Source organism: Melopsittacus undulatus, chromosome 1, assembly GCF_012275295.1.
Source record: "Melopsittacus undulatus isolate bMelUnd1 chromosome 1, bMelUnd1.mat.Z, whole genome shotgun sequence".
NCBI lineage: Eukaryota > Metazoa > Chordata > Aves > Psittaciformes > Psittaculidae > Melopsittacus > Melopsittacus undulatus.
In genome coordinates this window covers 20,472,280-20,488,396 of record NC_047527.1, presented here as the reverse complement: position 1 = coordinate 20,488,396, position 16,117 = coordinate 20,472,280, and the positions used below count along the sequence as shown (strand labels likewise).

Genomic DNA, 16,117 nt, shown 5'->3' with positions numbered 1-16,117 from the left:
GGAATTGCTAATAATTGCTAATAGGAAGTATAGCACACTTTTTACATGAAGCCACATCATTTCATTAGTTCCAGCCTCTTCTTCCCTTCAGCAATTCTGTGCTCAATCTTGCAGTCCTGTGTTGATCTCAGGCCCAATATTTTGCTAAATTTCTTCCCACAGTAGTTACCCTAAATTTCATATGCTTCATCTTTGCTATTGAATAAAATATCCCAAGCAGTAAAGACCAGGTTAAACTACCCTTACACAGTACGAAGAACAGAAAGGTATGCCATGGATGGTTCAAGTGAGACACTGTGCATTTTCAAGTGTGCTTCTGAGTCTGTTTTGGTATGTCAAGTCTGTTCCTGGAAACTGAGTACTTCCAATTAGGCAATTTAACTGGTCACTGAATCACTGATCTCTCGAGTTTTTTGATCCTTCTGGTTGACTGAATTTTTAAGAAGGTGTAAGGAAACTGACAAATAGTTGAGCAATACCAGAAAATGTTAAGTCATCATTTTCTGTTCACTTTGAAAAAGGAAAGTTGTCATGTTTGGCTAGATGTCAAATCTTTTTGTCACAATAGTGGAAATCAGTATTCATCTAATGTAGGGATGTGTGTGGAGAATCTCTGTTGTGTGCACATTAATGATCATATTGCAAAACCTATAGTGCTGTCCTTTCAGACTAACTTCATTGAGTGAAATAAGTTGCTGCTGCCAATTTTTTGTTTATGCTATCTGTAACAAAATATGTAATCTTTCATAAATCTGGATGCAGACTAATATTTTCATTTCACCATGCTTTCATTTGATATACTTCTGCAATCATCTACTATAATGTAGCAAGCAAGGAATGTGTGGTGAAAAGCTAGGAGTCTAAGTGAAGGTTGGCCAAGAAAAAGGTATCCTGGAGTTCTGTCTTTTTAAAAATCTGCTTTATCTAAACCCTGTCCATGTCTCCATGATCTTCAGAGCATTCCAATTTACACGTACATATGAAATCATGATTTTCATGAGCAGTTCAAAAGACATGTTTATTTTAGATTCAGATCTGGATCATTTCTGGAGTTTTTTTATGCTTAGGCAGTGCAAAGCTTAATGATTTTACTACATTATAATTTATTCACATTACAATTTTAAGTGTTTTAGACTATTAGCCAAATGAAAGTTGTGCATGTTTCAGTTTTGGACAGTGAGAATTAGCTATGTTATAGGCATTTTTGGTGTTATATTGTTAGCATATTTTGAAAACATAAAGAATTAATTTTAAGCTAAATACATACATAATTAATAATAAAGAAACAAATATTGGAATATTGGCTGAATGCTCAGAAGATAGTTGGCATTTAAGCCTTTTGCTCTGCTTGTTGAAATACATAAGCCACAGAAATACATGCTGCCTCCTAATGTGCATACTGTCATATTTTTACCTGTGTGATATCATTCTCTCTTCCTTACAGATATGGCATACACTCTTCCTTTCTTATTCACTAACCATGCATATTTTATGGAAAATATTACTGTACTTGAATAGAAACCTTTTCTGGACAAAGATGAACACATGCATACATGAATAATAGCTCTTTAATTATTATATAGTTAGAGATATTATGAAAATGCACAAGCATTGCTAGGTTATATATTCTTGATCTATGGTGAATGCCATCACTCTAATAAGTTACTACATTAATTCATGTGTAGAGTTGATTTTAATTCTTAATAAATTCAGACAGTCTTCTAATTCTTTATGTTGCACTTGCAAGAACATTTTATAGTGAGTTATTGTCTATTATGAGTTAGATAGCATAGATAACATCGGCTGTAAAGAACAGGGAAAAGAAGCCAGTAATGCCAGCAGATCAGGTCAAGTATAAGCTAAAGTTTACCTCACTTCTCTGTAAAGAACTAGAGTTTTGAGTGATGAGGAAGACTATTTCAAACTTGTTAAAAGTTATTACACATCAAACTGTATAAGTAGTTGTATCTAGATTCTGACTTACTCTGATTCTGAATTCCTGAATTAAAAGAGAAAAAAAAAGAAAAAAGAAAAAAGGCTGAACTGTGTCTGCCTGCCATACATTCAGAAGCAAAAGTCTTAGAACTTAGTAAGAACACTGGAGCTCTGAGTTTCTAGAAGTATTAGGGCAAAACTGGATTCCAGAGGTTAGGCATTTTAAATAGTTTAAGTGGCCATTAGAAAAGCAATTAGGACTTAATCCTGCTGGTGTTTCATTTCATGCAAGTAAGTGAAGGGAACAGGATGGGGTGTTCCTTCATATGGACAGAAATTAAGGTGCTTGTAAATATCCATTGTATTCCCATTGCAAATCCTAGTTTTGTTTAAAGCTTTGTTCTTTAAAAACTGGTTGAATATGTTATATTTATTGGTGTCATATTTTTTGAAAGACTGCTATAGAAACTTGTCAACAATTCACTGGAGAGGTAAAAGGGGAAGTAAAAGTGAATTGTTAACATTAAAATGTTACAGCTGGAAACACTCAATTGTTTATTAATGGTAGGGTAATATTTGCAAGAGATTTGTGGTGTTAAATCCAGGCTTGCATCTGAATCATTTAAGGGCGTATTCATGCAGGTATAGACTGGGGATGTCACCATGTAGTGGTGAGAATAAGCTGTTATGTGGTTATTTGCCATCATCACACATATCATAACTGCTATGGGATAGACTCCTACATTTTTATTTGATTTCTCTTCTGATTAGTGAGCATACATTCTAAAGCACATTTTAAAAACATAATAGAATTATTTTTTAATGCTTGGCAGCATACTGACTGCCAGGCCGCTATGGGTAGATTGCTTTTGGTACTTCGGTCTGTGCATTAGTGTAAGAACCCTAATATTTTTTGCAGCCTGCAGTGTAGCTCTATCATTATTTTCTGAATTGCTAACCCTTCTTAGGATCTCATCAGATTTTCAGTATACCCTGCCAAATTGGGCCCTCCTGCACTGTGTGTAGATCCTCATTCTTTTGCAATAACAAACTGCAAAGTTTAAATTGCATTACCAGGGGCTTAAATTAGAAGCTTTTTAGAGTGGTGACTATGTTTTTGCATTTATTTGACAAGAAGTGAGTATGAAGATCTCCTGGACTATATAAAATTAACTTAATATGCTTATAAAGAATATTTACATGTGGCTGATGATGTATTTTGTCCATATGTGAAAGAGACAAAGATAATAACTGCATGTAATATAATAACCTGTGTTAAATTTTTCTAGTAACAGTATGCTTTTTTACTAGAAAGTCATTAATTATAAGCAAATTAAGATGTGATAAATTAAGTGGAGGATACGCATGAAGTTAACCTTGTTTCTTGTGAAATCAGTTTCCATATCTAGTGTGGGCTTTTGTGATTAGACATTCCTCTGAAATATCCTGGCTTTAGAGGAGCTGTAGATCAAGATTTTTTTTGCATTTTAATAATTCTTTGTAAATTGGAAGACAAAAAACTACTTTCAAAACAGTTTTTCCTGTACCGTGTGCTTTTATATTTACTAAATATACTAAAAGAGAAATAATGTTCTTCCAGTTTTGATAGTTGGAAAATATCTACTGCTGTAACACATATAAATATGTTGGAAAGGTATAATTTCTGACTTTTTCAAAATCAAACCAAAATATAAATATCTTGGGTTTGTTATTTTGAAATGCTTGCATTTTATTTTGGGAATACTTTCTTACAGTTATATCTCTTTATTACTTAAATAGTAATAAGGCTTTCATCTCAGTTCACCTTTTATCACAATAGGATAAATATTAGGAAAACTCAGAAATGGGAAAGCTCTGGAGCTAGCTCTACAGGGACAGATTTCCCAACTGTTGTGATAGCTATTCAGACGGACTGGGTAAACCTCTGCCAAATTATTCATACTGAAGTTATCGCTGCCTTCAAGCAAGAGAACAGGCAATCTGATTTCTTGAGATTGCTTTCAGAGATTTATACGTTCTGTCCTCCTAACTAACTGAAATGTAGAAAATCAAATTCTAGCTATCCATTTGATCCATAGTGTCCCACTGGGTTCTCAGAATGTACATGTGAATCATTGAGATAATTTTGTCTTTAGAACTGTGTATCAGATTTCTAATTTTGTTAATAATGTCTGCTCCACACAATGCTTTTTTTTGTAGCTCTTGTATTTTCAGATTTGTATGTTTTCTGTTGTGTGATGTGCATCATTCCTTCTCCATCTCACTCTCTCATATTTGTGTTTTCTTTTCTGCCATCGACTCAGTCATTATGTAACTTTACCTCGTTCCCGGTACACCCAGTCCACAGATCACCATTACAGAGATGCCAGGTATATGTTTTTCTCTGTGTGACTCTGTGTGGAAAATGCATGTACTTCAATGATGTACCTACATGTCCACTCCTAGTTATATTAGTCTGTGTATAGTGCTAGAAAACTTAGACGTGTTGTGTCAATATCAGCATTATCTTTCTCAATACCGTGTGTAGGCAAACACTGGGTAATTCATCATATATTTTTCTTTTTAAACATTTTCTTGCTGCCAGGAGTCTATAGTTGGTAATCCATGAAGATGATGCTATATTTATATCATTCTAATGTCTTTTAAAAAGTCAATAAAGAAAAAATATTAAAATCAATACACAAATAACTGCTAATACTGTGATTTTCATATACACTATGCCATACATGTAAGGCTGTGTTAAAGGTTACGAAAGACAAAATTGGAGTGTTATACCTTTCTCACAGTCTCAGCTTCAGGCCAAGATATCTTAATCTCTAAAAGCAGTTTTGCAAAACTCTCTGAACTTCCACCTGAGTTTTGTTCTGGTGTTTTGTTCCATTGCTGACATTGTTTGCTTTTCATATTGTTTTCTCCTTATTTCATGTTTGTGTTGCATTTCATTGTGTTCACTCTTTACTTTTTGGCAGCCAGGATCACACAATGTATCCTCTATTTTGTGAAGATGCAATCAGATTACTTCGTTCCCGTAAGATGTGCCGTACCTATTCTGAGGGTGCTTACTATGACCTTGAGAGGTATAATTGATAAGGAGCATATCATTAGCTCAGACATGCTTTGACATTACTGTGTTTGATTTCCAAACTGAGAATACGATCTGTGTTTTAAGTGCTAAACACATATAGTGAGGATGGTTTATAACACTCTGTGAGCATGTGTGACTACTCAGGACTATGAGCAAATACCAGGAGAAGCTAAATAGCTTTATAGAAGTCAGTTTCATAAATTAGGTTGTATGGATATTATATGTAAGTGTCTTTGTATAACCCTGAGTTTTGCTAGAATTTTCCAAAGTGCTTATAGTACTTTTTATTCTCTTTGAAATAATGGGGAAAAGCCTATCTACTTCGAAGTACACAGGAAAATGGTCTTTTAGAAATCTCATACTTTGCTTAATTGAAAATAGTGTGAAAAGTAAAAGTATAAGCTTCTGTTGTTGATACTTGTATTCTGCTTATTTGTAATTTATGAGTACTTGTATACATTTGTGTACATTTGCAATACAGGCAATAACCTGTGTGTTATTACAGAACATATGGAATATAGCAGAGAGAATTTGAGCCTGTGATAATTCCTATGCAGTACTTACACATGAAATACAGTGGCTTTGAAGAGATGTAACAAGACATGTTGGTGTACTGTGATTAAGATATTTTCAGAAATATTGCAAAACAGGAAAAAGTCGACATGGTTGTGTGGGAATAGATATAAGGATATCAATCAGATAAACTGTGAGCCAGTAAAAAGGAAGTGGTGGCTGCACATCTCAAATAGCACATATAATGGTTGATATGACTATAGTTTTACAAGAAGAGCCATTTAAAATTTTCCCTAGCAAGAGCTAAAGTATTCTTGGTATATTAACTTAGTGAATGCCCTCTGGATATAAGTTCTGAGAAGTTTATTAAGGTTTGCTCTGGATTCAGATCAAACATAGCAATAATTTTAGTAAATGTAAAACATACTAACAAGAAAGAAAATAAATCTTTAACTGTTATGGTATCATATAAGTATTCCTTCCAAAGAAATATTGGTTTTTAGAAATTCTCCACAGCTACAGTATAATAGACATTATAAACTTTAGAACTCAGTTAAACAATTATTTTGAAATTATGCTGTTTCACATGAAACCCAATACACACGCGTGTAAATAGTTCAGTCTTCATGCTGAAACTTTAATAAGGAGAAGGATTTTTGGTTAGTTTTCAGAAATTATGGGACAAAATATGATCATACATATGCTATTTCAATAATTAATTTTTATATACTGTTTTTTGCCTTAGTTATATACTTATATTTACATTAGTTTCTCTGAACCTGTTTCAGATTTCTGGTTGTATCTGACTATTCAGATATTGCTGAAAGTTGGAGCTATTATCAAATTGTCTTTGAGGATCTTGACTTGCAAAACTTAATCTTTGTTTCTAGAGACACTAATTTCCCCAAAATAAAGTAAAATCAATTAAAAGAAAGGTCAAAAGTGACAGTATTGCGTAAAGATGAAAAAAACTGTGATTCAGTCAGTGAGAGGGAGTAAATCCTTTCTAGGGCTTTATGGAAGACAAGGATATTAAATCTAATTCTTCCTGGGGTCAGAAAAGAAAATTCAGTGTAAAGTGGAACATCTCTAGTTCACTGTTAGAACAGCATCTTGAGATTCCTTGGGCCTAGGATCTGATACTGATTCTCTGGTCTGCTTGAATCCAGTCTGCTGTGGGCAACATTAGTGCTGAAGTTGAGTCATCTTACCAGATACAAACTACTCTGAGTACCTCAGAGCCACTATATTTTTTTCTGATTTTTTAATCTTTTTTGTCTTTCCATATTCCGACAACAGTTCTCTAGGCTTTTAAGGACCATTTAAAGCATAATCTTTATTCAGTTCCTCCTTATCCATTGAAAAATACTAACTTCCTTTTCCTTACTTTATGTATTGGAAGTATATGAAAAATTACTTTTTAAACAGTATTTCCTTATTTATATTCACACATTTTCCCAGTTTAATGCTTACTTTAAATTCCTTTTTTTTTGTTGGTCAAGGTGTTAGTCCTGTCTTTGTAATTCCGTTTGCTTAATCAATGTCTTGTTAACAACCACCTCTCTTTCTTTCACTTTATGAAGCACTGGAAATAGCTTTCCTGTTTTCACTGTTCATCAAAATAGCATTGAGAATAACTGTCCGGTTTTCACTGTTCATCAAAATAGCAAACATTGTTCCACACAGTCCAGTATTCAGGGAAAAGGCTGTCATCTGGAACAAAGAGTTGTGTATCTTATGTCACCATGAATCCACAAGTGTGGGTGTCCTGCAGGCACATATGTCATACAGATAACACCACACAAAATAACTTGCCAATTTTGTTATTCTTTTTGTCACTTTTCCTGTAGTCATTCACAGCCAGCCCATTAACTCTTGTGATCTAAAGATTTTTTTTCTTTTTTTGCCCACTGCTTGGGGAACAGTAGTGTGCCTACTTGGTTCTCCTTCATCTTTGCTAAAGTTTGTTTCAGTTTCTGTTTGTCAGTTTTGGTAATCTTTAATTCATTAGTCGTAGATCACATTTATGTTATCAAAATCTTAATTTCTGAAGAAGCCCAACTGTTTTGCTACCAAAAGAAATGGAGGTGGCACTGAAATTGTATGCTTTAGAATGATGATAGGCACATGTGCAGCTTCAGGGACTTTAGTGTCCTTTGGACCTGGAGCTTTATCAAGAGCACCTCACTGCTCAGTACCCCACTCCAATTTTCTTTGACACCTGAATGTGATAGTTAGCATGGTAGGTGCATTAACGGATATCACTTCACACTACTGCAGCTTCTCAGGTTGAGCATACATAAAACATTATGGGTGGACATGTAGAGCTTATGCTTTCATTTATATCCACCAGTTCACAATCCTATAGAGTTATGCAGGCAAGTTAATAATTAGACAGTCATCCATTTTAGATTGGCTGACATGCACGTGGACTCAGTGGCAAAGTAATGTTCTCAAGGTTTTTGTCCCAATTGTTTTAAAAATTAAAATATTTTGGAGTTCCTCCCAAATAAAAAACTGATGAAAACCTTGCTGTATGAATTTTTTTCACAACTTATTTATCTATCCTGGAGCTCAGCTTAGTCACTGACAACACCACATTATGTGCTCTTTTTTTTTCTTAGCCATTGAAGTTAGTGTTCGGAAGTCAATAAAAAGTGGGCTGTGCATGTTTTGGATGGATACGAGGTTTATTTCAGACGGAATTTTTGTTGCTTCACTTAGTGAGACAGAATTTTGCTTTAATTTTGTTTTCTGATTTTCGTTTTGCCAGTCAGAATTTTTCTAACATATCCTATTTTTGGAATTTCTCAGTTGCTCAAATACTGTTTTCCTATTGATGTAACTTTTCATTTCTATGAAATATGTGTGCATTTGATCAGGTGTTCTTAGTATGTTAATTATTTCTGAATGTAATTCGAAAGTAGAAGTTTAAAATGACATATATATATAAAATACACGTTCAGAATATACTGCTGAACTGTAGATGAATGTGCTCTAAATTCATCACTATATTAATAATAGAGTGAGGGAAAACATCATGGGGAAAGCACTCTTTAAAATGTCTGAAATATCTGTGCTGTTTATTCTGTATTCAGGAGGACTAGGCAGGAGAGAAGAGTGCCTAATTCATATTATGACGACACAACCTATACTCCTGAAAGGTATTTTAATTTATATAGTAAAAATAGATAAAGTTAAGTAATACATTTTTTCTGAAGTGTGGTCTAAAATTTTTAATTGGGCTAGACTAATGATATTTAAATTTACAGTGCACTTTATGCAGTATTTATATATAGAGCAAATAATCTCCATGGTTTTAAGTGCTTTATTTTCTTTTAGCTCTGAATTACCTTGACTTTAGATTTTTTTATTCATAAGATGTGGAAGGAAAACAGAACAGTACAGAGGATCTAGGTACAACTGAAGGTTTTTTTCCCACTTAACTGCAGTGTATTTCTAATGGATAACTTTCCAGTCACTAAGGGTGATTACAGGACAATTTAGAATTCTCTATTTCATTCTTTTAAAAAACTGAGTCACTTCAGAAGGCCCTCAGCTTTTGATTTGTTACTGCTCCTATTGACTTAAAAAAAGACTGAATGCCTTCAAATTGATTTTGGGTGATGCTGTTCTAGGATCAAAAGTACTATTGTTCTTCCTAAATTTGGATATGCATATAGTGTATCACAATGAACACAATAGAATTAAATTCTGACATGTAATCTGAAAACTTGGAGTACCTCTGGAAATAGTTATGTGATGACAGCACAGCATTTCATCTTCAAAAAGATAGGCAAAGTCCAAAAAGAAGGAAATCTGAAAGAAAAGCAGCAAGTTGATGTTCCTCTGTCACTGTGCGATTAGATCTTCTATATTTCTCTGTCCATTTTTAAGTCATTGTATGATTTTTGCTCCAGTATGGGAGCTTATAAGGCAGGGATTATTTTTTAACTAATAGCAAGCAATTTTGTTTTTATTGGATTGCTATGAATAAATACAATCATATTTCACAAAAACTAAAGTGCACTGCATTTTTAAAGCCATGCTTGTGTATTATGGTGTCTATAGTAAAGTGCTTTCACCAAAGAATCTTACTTAAAATGCTGGCTAACTGGAGAGCCTGGCTTCAGTTTTAAGGATACTGATGATCAGGGAGTCTGTAAACATATACCTGTCATTCTCCAGCTACTAAAGTAACTTTCATCCATTAACTGATCTGGCTACAGATCATGTGAAAAAAAAAAAAAAAAGCCATTCCCATCCTATTCAATTTGATATAGGAGAAACAAGAGCAGCTGAGTGACATTCGCATATACCACACTCCATACTGTCTTCCCTCAACATGATGACCAGGAAGTGTGGGATTATTTAGTTTGATAACACATTGCAAAATGTCAGATTCTGAAATCTGAGAAGTTTGGAGTAAAATGGAGTAATGCAAAAAACACTGCTGTGATTTCCAGGAACAGACTCATGAATAACTTTGGATAAGTATATTCAAGCCATTAAAATATTCATCCTGCAGACTTTGGGTGGTATTTCCATTCAGACAAAGGAAGATTTATATCCAAGCTGATAAAACTGTGGTCTCTTGATCTTTTCTGAAAATCACTGCCTTGCTTCTCACTCATTGTCATGTGGAAATCCTGAATAGTGGCACTGTTGCAGTTCCAAGACTTTACCAAAGCAAGATCTTGAAAATATGTATCCAGTTGAAACTCTTTAACCAAATGTTTGATGATTTACATATAGTCTTAGTATACTGGAGTAATGGCACGTAAACAGTTTATCCCCTGTTTTGTGAAATGGAACCAGCTTTTTTGGCCCCATTTTTTTCTTTTCTGAATGATTCTACTTAAGGTATTTTACATGTCTTTTATGTTGTCTTCAACTGATCAGCTGAATTGATGTTGAAAATGTTTAGATAGCCCATGTTCAATACCTGGAAGAGTAATGCAGGTATAAAATTTAGTTTTCATTGTCTGATCTGAGTGAAGTGAGTTTTCTTCTTCTTAAATATCTTTAAAACCCAACCACCCTATCAACTATAAAAAATACAAAATCTGAAAAAGTTATGTATTTGAAGTTAAAAACAGTATTTTAAACTATTGTTGCATAGAATGCTTATTTTGTTAATGTTATGTCTCCACGATTGCTTTGTAATAATTCCACAAACCCAGTAGACATTGAAAACATGAAGACTTTTTTTTGAGAAAAGATAAGGGATAAGTTAGTCTTTACAGAACTAAAATTCATAGCTAAACTACTGAAATGAATAAGGAATAAACACATCAAGAATTCTTACTTTTTAATTAAACAATATGGATTAAAAATAGGAAATGTACAAATTGATTTGGAAACATTTTGAAAGCTTCACATTTTATTGAGAAGTGGTTGTGTCATGAATTAGAGTGTTATTAACATTACATATGTATTTTTATAACATTTCTTTATTTTAACTACATTGTAAAGGTGGTACAATGGTGCAAGTTCTTGGGCAGATCATGTAGTCAATGGGTCAGCTGAAAAATATGGGTAAGTAAAGAGTGTAGTTTACAGATATAGCTAAAATATATTTCTAATCTTTATAATGTGAGTTCATTTATAATTGTACCAAAATTATTTCTAATAAGTATATTTTTCTTGATATCTTTCTATCTTGTCTCAGGACTAAGGCACATTCATGTGCTAGTCTTTTTTATAAGATTAAGCTGTTTTATTCAGTTACAAATAGAAGAAGAACATTAATTATGTTTGAGCTATTTTTGAAGCATGTTCTCACTGTTCAGGGCTGCTTTAATGAAGGGCCTTTTGATTGATAATACCTGCCTACATTCACAGTGTTGGGAATGTGGCTTTGAGACCTAGTACTTTTCACTTTCAGAAGTAATCCCAGTTCTAACTGTCTAACCTCTCTTCCTGTGTGATTGATGCAAAGTGCTGTGTGCCTTACAATCTTCAGTTCTTCCCAGCTGCAGTTGGCTCCTGATCAAGGGAGCACACAGATTTAGAACTTGCTATTAGATCTTTGACTTTACTGCTTCCCCCTAATTTTCTTTTTGCTCTTGCAACATTTTTCTTCTTTATCTTTACTTACTTTCTTTGTGAATGTGCACAGAGCTTGCTTCTTTCTGCCTTTCTCCATCTTGTAAGTAGAAGCTGGACTATGCCTGTAGAATGTTTTGACTAAAACAAACAAACATATGGTGTGAGTCCAAAAGGCTATTAAATCCTGGAATTCTTAAGTGAAGCTCCCATGGAGTTACCGGGAACTTTTCCTTGAGAAGTTACAACACTCTATTTCAATGTCGTGAAATTGTACAAAGTAACACTATGCGTTGGTGTCTCAAATGTTATAATTGTGTGCAAATAGTTAATAACATTTCAATTTTGCGTAAATATTGAATTAATTACTTTTTACTAAATTAATTACTGACCATACTTTGAATTTTCTGTTCGTATTTATTCTTTTGTGTTGGTAAAAGTCAATGTATCTCTCTGGAGAAATAGCTATGTACCTAGAACAAGTCACTGAAGTCTATAGACTATACCCAGTTGAATATAACAAGCCATATAAAATGATACCATATATTGAAACAGAAGATTTATATATGAAAAGGATTAATCATAGTTCATCTGCAGTCCTAAGAGTATTTAAATAGAATTATGATTCATATTTGTTCTGTATATTTCGACTAAAACAGGAATTCTGTTTAAGGAACTCAGAGACTGAAGGAACATAAGTGACTTTGTCATCCTGAAACTAAAAAAAAAAATGGTAAAACCCCAGAAATAATCCTTAATATTTTGGTGCAAGTTTCTCTTGTCTTTATAGAGGAGAGTTTTGTAAGGGTCTTTTGGCTCAATATTGCAGCCACAGAGACTTTCTCAGACCATATTTCTTCACTAGTTCTTCAAACCAGTGTGCCTCTGTTTGCTGCTTCTTCAATTTTAAGTTTTTGAAGTATACACTTAACTTATGCTTATGGCAAGAGCTGTGCTTATTACTTCTTCCTGAGAAAGTGCACAAACATACTGAAAATGGATAGTATTTGGAAGAAGGCTGGAAAATGCTTAGTGTAAACAAAGCTTTTATATTTGCTTGGATAGCCGCATTAAATAGTTCTGATTTACTTGTCTTAAATTTAGTACTGTATAGATGCTAATATAGGTAAATATCAGAGGAATAAAAAAGATTGTTAACTTGAAAAAGAATTTTTTTTGGTTACTATTCTCTATCCCCATTTAAATATAGCTCCAAAAAGCTATGGAAAAAGAAGTAAAAGATAAGAACATTTGTTGTGAGCTGATACGACTTTAGGTACACTGTACAGCATAGTACATACTGGAATAGAATGAAGACTACTTAAATGGATCACATTCTGTTAAGATCAATGGATTTACAGAATGCCTTTAACAGAAACAGTATGCTATTTTGCTCATTTGTAATTTGAGAGCTTAAAAGACAATGAATTATTGCATAACTGTCTTGGAATGATCTGATTGAAATCCTGGCCTCATCAGGTGACAGAAGTCTTGTTGACTTCAGTGAGCTCAGAACTACAGGTCTGTTGCCAAAAGTTCAGAAGAGAGATAAACACATATTTGCAGTATTAAGTCCTATTTGTGACAATTAACTAATTAAATGTCTGCCATATTATTGGCCTTTCAAAATATTTTTGGAAAAAAGGAGGCTAATTAAATACAGTGTGCATGTGCAAATAAAGTTAAAGAGCTGAGGAAAAATATCCCACAAAAAGCACCAAGAACCAGGTGCTTTTGAAATTTTGCATTTAGTGCCACACTGTCCAGAGGCATATCTAAGTACCTGCTTAATTTTAAGCCTACAACTGATCCACGTGGTTAGTCTACAGTCTATGTGGTCTGCTGAACTGTGTTTGAACATTCCAGCCCTAAGGATGAACTTCTGTCTCAAACCTCTCTATGCATTGTCTTACATACTGTTGTGGTTTAAAACCCCACCTCAGTCTCCTGCAGTACCACACACCCCTTTTTCCACTCCCCTCCCCCTCCCCCACCTCCCCACTCCCGGAGGGATGGGGAGGAGAACCGGAGGAATACAACTCCCACGGATTGAGGTAAAATCAGTCCAGCAATTAAGGTATAACACAAATCACTACTGCTACCACTAATAAATCAATGTTAGAGGAAATAAACAAGGAGAGAGAATACAATACCACCCACTGAAACGAGCCCAACCCGGAAGAGAGCTAACTCCCCCCCTTCTGGCCAACTTCCAGTTACCTCCCCGAGCATGACGTGCTGTGGTATGGAATACCTCCCCGACTAGCCCAGGCCAGGTGCCCTATCTCTCCCTCCTCCTGGCCTCCCCTCCTCCCTCACAGACCATGAGCTCAGAAAAGGCCTTGAACCAAACCAAACATTTAAGCAGTAACTCAAAAACGTATGCACCACCAGTAACCGCTCCCAGCCCTAAAGTCAAAACACAGCACTGCACCAGCCACCAAGAAGGAGAAAAAATGACTGCTACTGCTGAACCCATGACACATACCACTTACTCTTCTGTGATGAAATACATGTTCATTAAAACCCTTGAATGTTCCTGTCATTGCTCATACACTGTGATGCAACATTCAATCTGAGTGGGTGAAATACTGTGTTCTGAAATGTGAAAAAATGTGTAATGATGTTATAATGTACAGCTGAAACACTTCTACTTTGGAATATTTCTAATATTTTTATTGAAATTTAGATTATTATCTTGAAGAAAATTGCAGAAGTATATTGAATTATAAAATTGAGCTGGGGTGGATGAGTGGGAAAGGATTTTCAGCTCTCTTCTTTGAGAATTTTGAGTTCTCAGCTTTTGAATACTAATCAGTTTTATAATAATCTTCAGTGAGTCATCTCATGAAGACAGAGATAAGTGTTCCTGTAGTGTGATTCTATAATATGTGTCTGTTGGATGTCTATGTTAAAGATGCTGAAAGCTGGAAGTAGTTGTCAAAATGCAAGGTTCTATAAAAGGCAACTGGCTATATAAATGAAAATGTATGTTACAAGTCCAGAAAAACTAATGTTAAACCAAACAGTTAACATACTATATTATAGCAAAAATCTGTCTGTGTCTCTCAGACTTTTCAATTAGTGTTGAATACCTCTGTGTATTTCATACTGTAGGCACAGAATAAAAATATGAATAAATGTTAATATGATAAAGTTAATCCAAACTAAATAAATTAATAAGACGTAAGGCAACATTTTTATTGCTTAAATTCACTGGTTCACTTGTGTATAAGGAAATAATAGTCTGCAAGGATCATTTTTTGAGAAATCACCTATGAATAAAATGCTGGAAATTGATTTTTAAACTAGTTAAATTTAACTATTTAAGTTAAACAATAATAATAATAATTCAAATGAAAGCAAACACAACAAATGAGATAATGATAATAGTCATTATTATAAGGAATTATAAAAGTTATTAATAAAAAACAATAATAATAATCTATTATTTTTACTTTAATTTGAATGCAGTTACAGATGGTGTTAACTGGAGGTTAAGAAGCCTCTTTCTCAAAACCATTCACCACTTCTTTTTGTTTGATATTGATCTTTTATGAAGAACAAATCACTTACATAATTTTACCATTTTCCCTTCAGATGTACAAGTTGCTTTCTATTCCTCAAAAATACACAAAATTAATTGTGTCTGATTTTACAGGTAAAGAGATACGATATATCATCACATAGTTCCGGTCTTAACTGTTCCAGGATTGACACTACTCAGTTTTATGGTTATTTTATTGTAATAGCTACCACAAATCTCTGACTGCATCCATATAATTATTAACTAATTTGGGTTGGAAAGAACCTTCAAAAAACTGTCAGATGTAACTCCTGACTAAAAGCAGGGCTTTGCTATTCCTCAGTAAGTCTATTGATGAAATATTTTGCAGGGTAAATCTCTATAGGTATAGCTGTATGTGCTTTCTTTAAACATTTTTATAATTTTACTATGTAATCATGTGTTAGCATGGTAAGATATGTCTACAACAGTCACCAAAGTGACTGCAAAACCATGTATAGATACCTAAGCAAGCAGTAAGCAACTGAGTTTCTGCCACTGTAGGCAATGCACATACATGTGTGGAGCATAGTATGCCTGAGATTGCAGATGTGTTCTCTGCTTTGACTGTTTAACTGAGTCAGAAGATAGAAAAGTAGTTCAGATACTGGTATGTTACAGGTTAGTCATGCCTGTGACTGTCATGTAGGTATACCTGTAGTTATCACATACGCCACTGTGTAATGTACATGTAAACAGATAGTATGAGTGTGTGCAAGTATGTGCATAGATATATATCTTTCTTTGCTTCCTGTTTTTATTTATTTTGCAAGAGTGATTAAAAGCATTAAGTTCCTTCATTTTAAAAACTATAGCAGTGCATAATTTTATATTAAGTTTTTTTGTAAGTATAGATGAGTGATTTGATGACATATTGGGTCGCCAGTTTATCTAGATATTTTGCAGTATACTGCTCCTTCCCATTTGCCATTTTGCATTATAATATTTATGATTCAAGTTTGCTTTCTACT

General features: G+C 33.9%; 1 protein-coding gene across 21 annotated transcripts in view; it reads left to right on the top strand.

Annotated features, from left to right (window-relative positions):
• RIMS2 (regulating synaptic membrane exocytosis 2) overlaps nt 1-16,117 on the top strand; it is a 443,898-nt gene that overhangs the window by 299,500 nt on the left and 128,281 nt on the right. For 6 of the 21 annotated variants that reach the window (XM_034066047.1, XM_034065843.1, XM_034065917.1 and 3 more), the window contains one exon: nt 4,239-4,304. The exons of 14 other annotated variants lie outside the window; for them this stretch is intronic. In XM_034066047.1, coding sequence (XP_033921938.1) covers nt 4,239-4,304 — 66 coding nt within the window. Of the gene's footprint in view, nt 1-4,238; nt 4,305-4,904; nt 5,013-8,631; nt 8,698-11,008; nt 11,072-16,117 lie in introns of all 21 variants that reach the window. One more of the 21 variants, XM_034065724.1, reaches the window with a different exon arrangement.